This window comes from Urocampus carinirostris, chromosome 8, assembly GCF_059441175.1.
Source record: "Urocampus carinirostris isolate Australia breed hairy pipefish chromosome 8, RoL_Ucar_1.0, whole genome shotgun sequence".
Classification (NCBI taxonomy): domain Eukaryota; kingdom Metazoa; phylum Chordata; class Actinopteri; order Syngnathiformes; family Syngnathidae; genus Urocampus; species Urocampus carinirostris.
The window spans coordinates 26,954,274-26,969,383 of NC_142356.1; the positions used below are offsets into that span (position 1 = coordinate 26,954,274).

Sequence of the window (15,110 nt, forward strand, 5' to 3'; positions counted from 1 at the left end):
TACCAATTTCACGAGCAGATATCGGACAGATGGGGTCGATACCGGACAGTACGGGACAGATAGGATTGATATCAGGCATTAGAGACTGGAGACTGGAGTCCGATAACAAGCAGGACGAGATAGACGGTAACAATACTAGACACTGGAGATCGAAATTAAACAGGACAAATTAGACGAGATCGAAACTTGAGATCGATATTAAACAGGACAAAATAGACGGGAACAATACCGGACAGGAAACACAAGCAGGAAACCGGACAGAGTCAAAACCCACGTCTCGCGGGTGCAGAGGTTCGCTGGCGGACTGACAAAGTGAGTGAAAGCACAAAGCTTAAATAGAAGGGAAGCCAGTCCGTCAACTTGCCGCAGCTGGCGCCACACGAGCAGGGCCAATTGGACGCCATGGCAACCGTGACAGTATATTTCTTTTAACTATCATAGAATAATGAAATGAATACACTGAAGGCAAGGAAGGACAACTACAAATACGACAATTAAACATTTTCACAATGCAAACACTAAAAAGCACAGTAAAATGAAACATAAATATATAGCAACATATTTTTTTAATTAGCAAGCCACAAACATCAAGTGAAACTGTGTATAAAAAGATGTCCATTTAAAAGAAGCGTTTTTTAAAGAAAACTGGAATTACAAACATTTGCACATGAGGCTAACTCTCCATCTGTTGGCAACTGATACCTTCAGTGTGCAGCATCTCATTTGAATGGGGCTTCATCAAATTTGCACTGAACTCTGGCCTCCAAAAATGGGCATTGGACTCAAAATGTCAGAAGATTTATATTTAGTTAGAAATTCCCAAACATTTGCTGTTTGACAGACCAATTTTAAATAAGCACCAGTAGGGTATGTATAAGTGGAGATATTCAACATCCAAAAATACAGTAAACAAGAATTTAGATATACATGATTTATAAAATAACATTAAAAGACTAGCACAAGATATTAACTGACAAAACAATCTACAAAAATTGAAAATGATTATGAGCAATGCATTCAAAAGTAATATTTGAAACAATTGCCATGCTAACAAGACCCCTCCAAAACATACAGTAATTTATGTTTCTAAAGATAGTAAAAATTAAAATAGAAAGGAAAGGAATTCCGGGTGAAAAAACATAAATGACAAAATGAACAAAAGTCATTTAAAGTCCATCGAACCATCCATTATCTGCACCGCTTATCCTCAGTAGGGTCGTGGGGGTGCTGGAGCCCATCCCAGTTATCTTCGGGCAGTGGGCAGGAGACACCCTGAACTGGTTGCCAGACAGTGGCAGGGCACACAGGGACAGACAATTCACTCGCCCATTCACACCTAGGGACAATTTGGACCGGCCAACTAACCTGACATGCATGTTTTTGGAATGTGGGAGGAAACTGGAGTGCCCGGAGGAAACCCACGCAGGCACGGGGAGAACATGCAAACTCAACACAGGAGGTTCAATCTCATGACCCAAGAACTGTGCCACAAACGTGCTAACCACTGCGCCGCCGTGCAGCCTCATTTAAAGTCGTTGAATTATAATTATACAGTATGGAAAAGGTGTCAACAGTTCCAGTACAACAAGGACCTACGATTTAACATTCCTAAACATACTCTGACAATTAGTTGTACCAAACCATGAATTTGGAGGTCGCATGTCTCTGAAATGTTGCAATAAAAATATAAAATTGCCCAGCTTTTGGTGACAGTACAAATGGCACTGCTGAGTTTATATAACACGTGTCACATATTAGCGTGTCTATTTTTGTAGCGGTGCGGCTGGATACCAAGCATACCCAAGTGCAATGATGTAAGTGACAGCAGCAGCTCTCTGGAAACCAATAAACAATACACAGAAACATGTTTTGTTTAAAGGCCATGTTGAAAAACATCGATTGATGCCAAAGTTTACCCGTTATAATGTTTGACGGATATACACAAAGCCGTACAATAAAAAAAAAACACACACATTTCATTCATCACTTTTTACGGGGTTTTTGCATTTGCAAAATGCACCTATTGGTTTTGGAAGTTTCAGGAGAGAATTTCAAACAGAGTAAAAGAGCATCTACAGCGACCATGAGCACAATGTAGTGTACAGCTGCCACTGTAAATATGCACATACAATATTTGTAACATATCCATCCATTATCTGCACCGCTTATCCTCTGTAGGGTCGCTGGGGTGCTGGAGCCCATCCCAGCTGTCTTCAGGCAATGGGCAGGGGACACCCTGGAATGGTTGCCAGCCAGTCGCAGGGCACACAGAGACAGACAACTCACTCACTCATTCATACCTAGGGACAATTTTGACCGGCCAATTAGCCTGACATGCATGTTTTTGGAAAATGGGAGGAAACGGGAGTGCCAGGGGAAACCCACATAAGCACGGGGAGAACATGCAAACTCCGCACAGGAAGGTTGAATCTCATGACCTGTGCCGCACACGCGCTAACCACTGCCCCGCCATGCTGCCCATTTGTAACATATCATTATTATATTGTTTTTTACGTTTTTATCCTTGTATACATTTGAATCTTTTTTTTGTTTGTACTTGCACTGAAAGTAGAAAACGCTCCGATTTTGTTTTACTTTTGTTTTGTATCATTTATTAATTCATCACGATGATCAGACATCAATCGGAGCTAAACCATTTAGTCAACGAAACACATAATTTTAGTCCACGATTAACAGTGAAGTCACCCATGCATCCATTATCTTCACCGCTTATCCTCAGTAGGGTGGCGGAGTTGTTGGAGCCCATCCCAGGCATATTCTGGCAGGGGACACCCTAAACTGGTTGCCAGCCAGTCGCAGGGCACACATAGACAGACAACACACTCGCTCATTCACACCTAGGGAAAATTTAGACTGGCAAATTAACCTGCCATGCATGTATTTGGAATGTGGGAGGAAACTGGAGTGCACGGAGAAAAACCCACGCAAGAAAGGGGAGAACATGTGAACTCCGCACAGGAAGGCTGGTAGCTGGATTTGAACACATGAGCCGCATACGCACTAACCACTCAGCTGCCACAGTTAAGTCAACAAATACATAAAACAATCTTAAATCTTCAAGACACCTTTAAAGGAAGAAAACAAATTTAAACATGCATGTGCTTTTAAATGTTATGATATGTTTTATAATTTTGTTCTATTTGTGTCCCTTATTATGTCATTATATGAAACTGGTTTGTGACCTAAACAAGGAATTATAAACACTGTAATGCAGGGGGAAAACCTCCATTATATAATCAACCACGCAAAGTCGACAAACTAAAATCAATCTTTTGTCAACTTCAGAGAGATAGTGTGTAATTTATAGCACCCAACTGGTAAAAAATAATTCCATTGAAACAAAAACAATATTGATTTAAAAAATAAGCAAAAATATATGAACTATGATATAAACGCGCATTTTTTTAAAATACTCGGAGCTTACCAAAAAAATCATTTATTTTATACGACATGCACTTACCTAAAGAGAGACGCCAAAAAATCAAACCCACGCAAAAGGTTATGCAAAAAAAGAGAGGAAAAAAATAGTGTGGCTTGGTCAATTTGAATCTTCATAGTTTGTATTCTTCCTTGTGCTTTTTAGCAATTGTTTTCAGTTGCACTACACAATACAGTGACATTTAGTAGTCAAATAATACACACTTTCCCCCAAAGCTCTCGTATTGCTCAAACATTTTTTTGTTTGATCCCAAAATCAGTTGTGTAATGCATTTAATTTGTGGGACAGGTTATCAATACCGTTTGTAGACATTTGAGTTTAAATCTTGAATAGTTTTTGAATGATGAATGTATAAACACACATAGAAAACTAAAATTTGCCCCCACCCCCAAGTAGATAAAGAAAATACATATTTATCTCAACAATGTTTTTATCTTATAGCATGCCTGTCAACTTAAGCTAATTGCTCCCCCTTATCAATGATTGGAATATCATAATATAATAAATTATACAAACACAACGCACACCTATTTACTCACAGCAAGACAGACTATAAAGATAATTTGTGTAAACAAGTTATTTTAATTACCAAATAAACAATACAAACAATTTCTTCAACATCTTTTTTACTTCTTTCCCCACCTGAAGTAAATTTAGTGTCACTTATTGTACGTAGCAGATTAGAAATTAGAGCCGAATTGGGCATGACGAGATTGGTCTAATAAAAATGAGTTAAAAAAAATAAAAATAAACTCCCAAAAAATGTTGAATGAAATACGTAATGATCAAAAAATGTAAAAAAATACTGGGAAACGTATACGGTAAGTTAACATGTATGTTATTGTTCTCTTTAAGTCTTTAATACATGTTTCTCCTGGAGTGCCATGTCTAATCTCGTTGTAGTTACATTAATTTAGTACATTCTGTAATATTTGACCACTAGATGGCATTGAATTGTCTAATGCAAAACGAAAACATGTGCTAAATTAGCATAGCATAGCAGCAAGAGGGCGGACAAACATGGCAGCAACTCTAGGTATGAATTCCCTAAAATAAATAAATAGAAATCTCGACCCATGAATGCTAAAATTAACATTGGTATGTTAGTTCATATATTTTTTTCCCTGGTATTCAAATCAATGTGTTTTTTTTTTTTACTGAATGAAGGTTTTTTTGTACCATTAGGAGACTCTAAATATTACACACTCCCCCTTTAATGTCCACTACGTTACTATCAATGACAATAAAGCAATTATAATTGTTAGGCCAATTGAATAACTTTTGTTGTATTTCGCTTTTATATGCAAAAAAATGATTCACCGCAAGTGGAACTTGGCTAAACCTAACTTTATGTAAGGAACACAAATATTTCCGACGGATCATGAATGCGCTGTGACGTGCCTTTTGACCTGTCGCTCCGTAACCTCGGTAACCCGGGTAACCTTGTTTACGCCAGCCAACACTCCATATATGGTAACCAGGTGACGTCGGCGCAGCTGGTGAGGGAGGAGGAAGTGAGAGAATGACAGAGAGAAACACAGGAGGGAGGGGCGGTGACGTCACGGTTTTCCACTGCGCGAATTCCCCCTCCCCCTTTCCACAACCACCAGGGGACATTACAACCGGATAGGCCATATATGGTAAGGGAGTGACGTGAGTCATACGTGAACGCGCGCAAGAGACGGAAACTGCTGTGAAATTTGAGACCTCTCTTTTCTTTTCTTTACTTTTCTTTTCCTTTCTCACTTCCTCACCCACACGCAAATTCTCAGAGCTGTCAAATTACCAGAACATAAACATGTGACCTCATTCGTAGAAACTATTTCTCCTCAATGTTTACACTTGGATCCCTCACAAATTTCCTGTAAGATCAAAAGTATTCCACCTCAGTCTCTAATGGTTTGATTCAAAAATGCAATGGAGGCATTAATTAAACACGTAATTTCATCGAAACAGATATGGAAACTTCATAAATATGATAGTAATAATAATAGTAATAATAATAATAATAATAATAATAATAATAATAATAATAATAATAATAATAATAATAATAATAATAATAATAATAGGGCAGCACGGCGGCGCAGTGGTTAGCGCTTGTGCGGCACAGTTCATGTCATGGGAACCTGTCGTGGGTTCAAATCCAGCTCCAGACTTCCTGTGCGGAGTTTGTATGTTCTCCCCGTGCTTGCATGGGTTTCCTCCGGGCACTCCGGTTTCCTCCCACATTCCAAAAACATGCATTTCAGGTGAATTGGCCGGTCCAAATTGTCCCTAGGTGTGAATGAGCGAGCGAGTTGTCTGTCCCTGTGTGCCCTGCGATTGGCTGGCAACCAGTTCAGGGTGTCCCCTGCCCACTGCCTGGAGATGGCTGGGATGGGCTCCATCCCCCCCGCGACCCTAATGGGGATAAGCGGTACGGCTGATGAGATGAGAGATAATAATAATAATAATAATAATAATAATAACAATAATGAATTAAACTCCTCATGTTATAGAAGAAGAATCTAGATGTTGTGTACACAATTAATAACAGTATAGTAAAAAATCATGCCCTTTGCTGAATATTTTCATGTTTTAAAAAATATATATACTGTATATTAATTAATTGATAATCTTAGTTTTTTTCGTAAAGTAAAAATATGTTATGTCGGATAATTTTGCCTGTTTTAAATATTTTTGTTCCAATATTGCTAGCACAACATATTATATTTATTATTTGTCTTAATTTTGCCCATTTCTGTTTTTTTCCATTTCTTGTTTGTCTTCTTTCCCAACATATTAATAAGCTTGTTTTATGTAAACTAATACAAAAAAACAATATGATCTAAAAAATGTTCATGTCAGATTTGTTCTGCTAGTTTTAAGTATTTTTGTTTGAAATTAACATCACAAAAGCATTGTTCTTCTTTTTATATAATAATACTAAAAATTGTCCAATTATTCATTCCTAGATGGGTGTCATATTTGACCCTGATCTGTCCTTTCAAACACAAGTTAAGAATATTACTAGAACAGCTTTTTTCCATCTTCGCAACATTGCTAAAATTTGCCTTATGCTTTCTCAGTCGGATGTTGAGATTATAATTCACGCGTTTGTTACCTCTCGTCTCGATAACTGTAATGCACTACTCTCCGGTCTCCCAAAGTCCAAAATCGAGAGCTTTCAGCTGGTACAAAATGCTGGAGCGAGGCTTTTAACTAAGATAAGTTTGATCACATTTCCCCGATTTTAGCTAACCTGCATTGGCTCCCTGTTAGCTTAAGATGTGATTTTAAGGTTCTGTTGGTATTATACAAAATCATGCATGGACTTGCTCCCTCATATCTTTCAGATATAATTTCCTCCTATGTTCCGGTTTGGAGCCTTTGCTCTGAAGACGCTGGTCTACTAGTGATCCCAAGAGCCAAGAAGAGATCCGCAGGTTCGAGAGTGTTCTCCATCCGGGCCCCGGAATGCTCTTCCGCCTGATATTTGATCTGCAACCTCATTGGAAATGTTTAAATCCAAGCTTCTATTCTATAGCATATGAATAACCTATATTCTATGTTGATAATATATGTATTATTTGCCCTCACGAAGATCTAAGATAGGGGGATGGTGTCATAATAATCTGTAGTTTGTAGGTGTAATAATAGTCTGAAAATATAGTCTGTGTAATAACCTTTGAAGCCCTTTGAGACTCTTTGTGATTAAGGGCTATGCAAATAAAAATGACTTGACTTGACTAAACTAGTTTGCAATAGTCTTTGATTTGTGCAGCCCTTTGATTCTCTTTGTGATTAAGGGCTATACAAATAAACATGACTTGACTAGAGTTGTCGCCATTATTATGATGTTAGATAATCATTAAAATATGGTACTATTATGACCGTATTATAATACTATTATACCTATTATAATATTAGCAAAAGTTTCGCAAACGGGACAAGAAAGTTAAAAGGTCATGAGAATAAATGATTAAATCATGTACAGTACTTGTTTTTCCCCTTTTCTTTCTTTTGATATGATAATTTTATTTATTTATTTTTAAATTTTATTTAGAAGTGCATCTCATGACACCAAAAGTCGCGGAAAACAGAATATAAAACTGTTAACAATTTGGAAAAAAGCTCAGTGAAAAATACACAAGTCTAAAAATGCTATTTTTGAATTAATTTCAAAATGTCAATTATCCCCTCGAATTCCTTCACGTACCTGTTTAGAAAACCACGTATTTATCATTTAAATATATTTCAGGACGATAATGTTTTACGCAATGCGGAAGAGAAACTAAAGTCGAGAAGGGTGAGAAAACGGGCTAGACGAAACAGATGGCGCCAGCACGCGCGCGTGCGGTTTTCAAGTGCGCGCGTCCGTGTGCGTGGCTGGTGTGGGCGGTGCTTGTGTCACCGGCTGAGGAATTCGCTGTGACGTCAGAGAGGAGATAAATAGCCTCCCTGTCTCTCACGCTCTCAAATCTCCGCGTGGCTGTGAACTTATATACAACCTCTTTCACAAAAAAATAACAAACAAGAGTTTCGAAGAGAAACTTTTGTGAAGTCTATTTTGAGTGTTGTTGTTGGCGAGTTAAATACACACAGAAGAAACTGAAGAAAACAATGAGTGACACAGTGACGGAGACAACAATGGAGGTGAACGAGGAGGCCCGGCGGATCCTTGCCGTGTCCATAAGCAAGCTCTACGCGTCCCGGAGTCAGAGAGGTGGCCTGAGACTCCACCGGAGCCTCCTCCTTTCTCTGGTCATGCGCTCCGCCCGGGACATCTACCATTCTTCGACGCCACCGGTCGAGCCCATGGACGCCAGCCCGGAAGAGGACCCAGAGGAGACCGACCGGGAGGAAACAGAATTAAGCCCGGCGGTTGGGGGAGGTGCGCTCCGGGAGGAGAAGGAGGGGGAGCCCGCTGAGGACAAAGAGAACCGGAGCCCGACGAGGCGCTCCAGGAAGCGGCGGGGCAAGGCGTCGGCGGCGCCCCACTTCCTCCCAAGCAAGCGGGCGAGGCTAGAACCCGGGGAAGAGCGGCACGCTGCTCCGCCACTACCCCCACCACTACCACCGCCGCTGGCTAGCTGCCGAATGGGGCCAGTCGAGTCTTTAACCTCGCTCTCCCTGAACCGGGTCATCCCGGCTTGCTGAGAGGGAAACACGAAGAGCTCCACGGGACTTGGAGCATTGTTTACCCCACACTCGTGAACGGCCATGAGGCCACATCGACGATCCCGGGACGGGATGGATCCCACTCGGTGAGAATGTGGACCCAGTTGGTTGAGTCACGCACGGTGGATCCGCCAGGATACGAAGTGACTCATGGCGGAAGACGTGAGGTGTTTATCACACACTCGCATGCACAGTGCTGCTGATAATGGACAATATGGTGCTACTAAAAGAAGAAAGAGGCTTGTTGTGCTTTTTTTAAACTATTAAATCAATCCACTGAATGTGAATATGACGTCATATACCTCACATGTAAAGCTGCTTTTTTCTGGTGTTGATAATAAATGACTTAAAGGTACAATGTGTAATATATGACCACTAGATTTCTGAGTTTCTTGCCGTGCAACCAGAAACGAATGCTACAAAGAGCGAGGAAGAGTACAAACTTTGGCGACTCAAAGTGACCGAATTGCTACATTTAATTTCCATTTTTGCCAGACCTTTACAAAAAAGTGAAATCTAAGCGAGGAGAAAAAAAACATGAGAAAGTAATCCAAGAGAAAATATAAGAAAAAGAAAGGGGGGTCAAACTGAAACGGAACAACAACAAAAAAAGGCAAAAACAAAAAGAGGGTAAAAGATAAAAAATATTCAAGTAGTTAAAATGATATGAGGGAAATGGGAAAAAGGGAAGTAAAAATATTTAAAATAAAGAAGGGTAGAAAAATGGAAAACTTTACAAAAGAAAAACGAATAAAGCAAAGGAAGAAGGAAGCCAGAGAAAGAAAGTAAAAGAGAAAACAAAGGAAAGAAAAAAGGGAAAATGAAGAATAAAAAATACAAGATAAAAATAAATGGCGATAAAAAATAAAAAGTGACTAAAAAAGGTGAAAATAAATAAGACGACAAATAAGGGATAAGAAGGAAAGAAAAGAAACGGGAAACAGAAAATGATGAAAAGGAAAGAAAGATGAAAATAAGAATTGAGAGAAAACAACAAAAAATGAGTTTTTTAAAGCTATAACCTTAGCAAGACGGTCAACAAATATGTCAGCTCACTCGAGCTCCCATCTTATGTTGCTTACTATGTAAATCAATATTGTTTTCTTTGAATTTTTTTATTTCCTAATCAGAGGCACTAAATAATAGCCACTGTCCCTTTAAGTGTACAAATAAGTGCCTCTGTAGTGGTGATTGTCAAGCAAACAGGAAGTCAGCGATGTGGGTCAATCCTCAAGCGTTTGCCACCAGAAGGCCTTGACTAATCGCTCACACACACACACATGCGGTCACAAACACTTCCTGTGGATTACAACAGAATTATGAATCACATCCACGGCGTGATCCGACGCCCACTCGCTAACCAAGCAATCATTAAGGTACACTTGCTTGGGGGGATAAAAGAGAGCCGTTCTTATATTTGGAATTATTAGTATAAAATAAAAGTCAGTATAGCATCCTGGTGAATTAGTGCCTAGATTTGGGTTCAGCACCTCAACATTTTGAAAGAGACAACTAACCCCAAACCAGTTTTAAACTAAATATGAAAAGGTAGTTCATACATTAATTGTTTCATTTAATATTACATATTTATTCAAAAAACATTTAAAGCATTGGAAAGGTTAAGAATGTCGGTCCTTCCCCAAAATACCATCAATATGTAATATATATTTCCCTACGTCATATTCTCAAATATTTCAAAATCAGCTCCAGGGGGCCACTAGATCAGTGCTTAAGAGCCACATGCGGCTCTAGAGCCACATATTGCTAACCCCTGCCCTACACATTTGACTACAATTCAAAACATTAGCATGAAGCTAATGCCAAACCACAAACAAATGTTGAAACTTCAATTTGTGTTGTACTAGCAAGATCACTAATATTAACATACGATGAACAAGTACCAATACAAGTATTTCTGCTTCTTTTAAGAATCAGTGGAATGGTAAATTGCCATAAAATAAACAAATTTAAAGCAAGACAAATGTTTTTTTGAGATTTGCAGGTATTTATCTCCATAACAAAGGTAATTTTATGTAACAATGACAACTCATTATTTAGGCATCAGTAGCCACTTAAAACAACAAAGTTTCTTCAAATTTCAGCAATTTTATCACATCAGGTATGAAAACTAGAACAACTTTCTGCAATAAAACAAAAAGTATGTCACCACTGAAATAGCGAACTTTCTCAAATCAAAAAGTTCTTACTGTTTAAACCAGCTTTGTGGCCTTGGGGGTAAGGTGCCCTCCCTGAGACTGAGTAATTGCAGGTTCAAGCCCTGGTTGGGTCATACCCAAGGCTTATAACATATGCGACTCATTGCCTCCCTTGCTTGGCATTAGGTGTTAGAATTGAGGACTTTGGTCAACTATTGACTCCCAATGAAATTTTGCAACACATTAGTTGGGTTGTGCGAGGGGGGTGGGAATCCCCTCCTCTGTATCAATTTCCCAGAGAGAGTCAAAAATGTGAATGTGTTCTTGGCTCTAACCACTTCCCACTAGGGGATATGCTCTCTCTCTCTCTCTCTCTCTCTCTCTCTCTCTCTCTCTCTCTCTCTCTCTCTCTCTCTCTCTCTCTCTCTCTCTCTCTCTCTCTCTCTTTCTTTCTCTCTCTCTCTGTATATATATATTTCTTTAGTCTGAATTTTAACCAACATCATCCTTTTTAATGTATATGAGAAAATAGAAATAAAAACAATAATGAGTATAAAAACGGGTACAATTTACCTGCAAATGGATGAGTCACAACATTAGCTTTTCTGCTGGCTTTGATCTCTTTGATCTCTACAAGGGGAATTAATATTTAGTAAAACAGAAACAAAACGAAAATAAACCTAAACAGCTTGACAATATCAATCACATTACTGTGCATGTTGAGAGATTTGTCAGCTGGGGTTATAATGTTTAAAATTAACTTCTTTTGCGGAGCACCAAAAAATGTGCCTTACCATTGTAAACGTTAAAAATCCACTATACGATCTCTTGTTAAAAGTATCTTGTTAAAATGTAAAGATGTAAAAATGTATTGTGATATTCTAAAATGTATTCCATGTAAAGTATAAAGAAAGCTCTTTGATATGCTTTGTTGGCAGTCTTACCAGAGAGAACTGCAATGAGATCAAAGAGATCAAAGAGATCAAAGAGATCAAAGCCAGCAGTAAAGCTAATGTTGTGACTCATCCATTTGCAGAAACTGAAATAATAAAAACCTCATCATCCAGTTCAGCGTGAATGTGGATTATACCTTTGTCATATCCCTCAAAAGGGGTGACCGACAGCAAGACAAACACATACAATAACAAAGAAAATAAAAGGGGGAAAAAAAATCGCAAAAAACACACACAAAAATTTTGGGACCTTGGCCAACCGAAATGCCCAAACACCCAAACAAGTTAGGCACCACAACAGCAAGGCATATATACATATACATACAAAACTGGGGTGGCGCGGCAGTTAGCGCATGTGCGGCACAGTTCTGAGGTCATGGGTTCAAAATATGTTTTCTATGCGCCTTAACTTAAAGACTCTGTTTAACTGTAAAACATAGTTTTTTAAAACCAGATGCCAGCGAATGACATCAGCTTGGCAACACATCGAAATCTGGTTTGATTTCTGGACGTCAGGCATGCAGAAAAACCAACAATATATAAAAAAAAAAAAAGAATAGACTGATGAAAAGGATATACTACAATATTGGACTTGTATGGCATATGCTTTGTGTTGTTGGGTTGGTAGAAAATGAATTAAAGACCTAACTCAGGGGTGTCAAACTCATTGTAACTCGGGGGCCACTTAATAGAACAAACATTCTCTCTGGGGCCGGATTAGTAGATTAAAGAGAAATAAAAAGAGAGAGAAAGAAATAAGAGAAAGAGAGGGAGATAAAAAAGAAAGGATGGGACAAAGAAAGAGAGAAAGGGAGAAAGGGAGAAAGAGAGAGAGAGAAAAGAGAGAGACAGAACGTGAGAAACAAAAGGGATAAAAAGAAAAATAGTGAGAGAGGGGGGAAGAAAGAGAGAGAAAGAAATAAATCCAAAGAGAGAAAGAGAGGAGAGTAAAGAAGAAAGAAAAAAAGAAGGGGAGAAAGAGAGAAGGGGAAAGCAAGAGAAAGAGAGAAAAGAGAGAGAAATAATGAAAAATGGAAAAGAGAACAACAGAAGGTAAAAAGACACAGAGAGAAAGAGAGAAAGAGAAACAAAGAAAGAGAAAAAACACAGAACATGAAAGAGAGAGACAGAGAGTGAGAGAAAAATGGAGGAAACATCTAGTGCACATATTTCAACCTGCAGCTTGTTTTTCCTCTTGCGCTTCTCTGAGCGTTGTCTCGCGATCCGGATTGAATCCCTTAGTGGGCCTGATACGGCCCGTGGGCCGCCGTTCTGACACCCCTGACCTAACTGGACGCTAGATTAAGACTCATGCAAAGTTGGAAGCAAATAACGTTTATCCTTCAATAACAATCCGGAATCTCTCAATATCATAAAATATATTTTTACAATATCTGAACTAATCTTAAACCCCAATCAAAATTGCCCTTGGTTCATTTATCTGGCCAGACGTCGTCCTGCGTGCTAAGCATGCTCAAAGAGTCCTGTAATGCAGATGCAGAGAGTGCACACCGGGCGCTGCGGTGAAGACTAACGCAGGCTAAAAATAGAAAAGCAGGAAGGAAGTTAGGGCAGCACGAAGATGGACGCCTCTCCAGCAGAGGAAAAGAACCAGCACGGAACGTTCTGAACCATGGAGACATATCTGAAATCTTCTTGGTGCTTATCCCAAAACAATCAATACTCGAAGTTGATGCCATCATAGAAAGGGTTTTGTTGTTTCAGGTGTCCATAAAAAGATATTTTCTCTATTAAGTAAGTGGTAACGATTAACAAGTTCAAAGAGCCCTTATGTGTAACTTTCCACTGCACTTATCTGCTTTCATCTTAGGTCTAGCAAAGCTGTTCGGGGCAAAACACATTAGGTAGGAAAAATGGTTGGTGAGTAGGATTGCTGGAATGTTGTGCTCCTTCCCGCGGTTTTCTTGAGTTATGTTTCTTAGTATAGCATGAAAATGTTGAAAGTAAGAAAAGGCCTGCTCCAAGCACAACCCAAAACCCAAGAAAATGGGAAAAAAATCAGTTAATTCAAGCAATTTTTATAATTATTAACAAAAAACTATGAGGTGAATAATATGTTGGTGAGGATGGTGAAAAATAAACAATAACTAAATAAATAGGTAAACAACCACATAGATATACATCCGAAACAGAACACAAAACAGACCCGATCTGAAAACTGGTGTTTGCCGACCCCTACCTTAAAAAAAGGACAAACAGGCCCAAAGAATGGTTCATGCTCTGGGCCATCACCACCCTTAACAAGTGCACAGTAAAAAATATGCATATCTTGTCTATGTACCCGGTATATTGAGTTGTTTTGGGATTATAAACCTGCTAAATGTTAGCATTCATTGCATACTCCGCCCACTAAGATTCGATCTGAACCTCCGTGGAACTGTTTAAATCTAGGATTAAAACACACTTATATTCTATAGCTTATGAATGACCTATATTTCACGTTGACAATAGCTGTGTATCATTTGTTTTTGCAACAGCCTGGTCATCCTAGAACAGGGGTCGGGAACCTTTTTGACTCAAAGAGCCATAAAAGCAAAATATATTAATTTTATTTTGGGAAAGAGCCACAACCATATATTATGAGACAAATTTACCAAATTGCTAAACCCGCGCCCCAGACAAAAGCTTAGTCTTCAGCACATTTATTTTTGATGATTTGATAAAAATTATGAAAAGAGAATAATGCCAGAGCCCGTGTCCCAAAATCAACAAACATACCACTTTAAACTTGTGTCTTTCTTGCAATTACTCAAGATCGGTTAAACTCATTTTCACCCTTCTTTTTTCATACATATTGGTTTCAAAACCAGATGTAAGCAGTTATTTTGTAAAAACGTCACAACATTCTGCAAACAGGGAGCCTGATGTGCTTATCTATGGTGCAGACGGCGTAGGGCGAGAGATGGGAGGGAGTGCTTGCACTTTTTGCATAGCTCCACCCATCCCTCCCACTCACCCAATCAAAAAACTTTAAGTTCTCTTCCGGTGTTTTGGCGTATTTACAGTGTTCTGTGGATTCATCATAAGGTATCTGAACACTGAAGACAGATAATATAGTGAGGTTTTATATAACGGATTCTTTAGCGATGTACAGCCAGAACGAGTTTATTTATTTATTTTATTTTTTTTCGTGCAACACCTTGACTGTAAATTGTAGTGAAAAACGTGCCCTATATATACTGCCAAGCACAGTGATAGCGTCAGCTTTGGTTTGGCTTTGTGAGTCTTTGAACAGGACGTTTTGGACGAGATGGAGAAAATTTGCATGCAATCAAATTTGTCTCCGAGCCACAGGTACTCATAGAAAGAGCCATAGATGGCTCGCGAGCCATAGGTTCCCGACCCCTGTCCTAGAAG

General features: G+C 39.0%; 1 protein-coding gene across 1 annotated transcript; it reads left to right on the forward strand.

Moving 5' to 3' along the window:
• The first annotated feature begins 7,908 nt into the window (after positions 1-7,908).
• ier2b (immediate early response 2b) lies at positions 7,909-8,981 on the forward strand. The gene has a single exon (XM_088342171.1). It carries the CDS (start codon positions 8,066-8,068, stop codon positions 8,600-8,602), a length of 537 nt encoding a protein of 178 aa, XP_088198297.1. The 5' UTR covers positions 7,909-8,065; the 3' UTR covers positions 8,603-8,981.
• Positions 8,982-15,110: the final 6,129 nt, after the last annotated feature.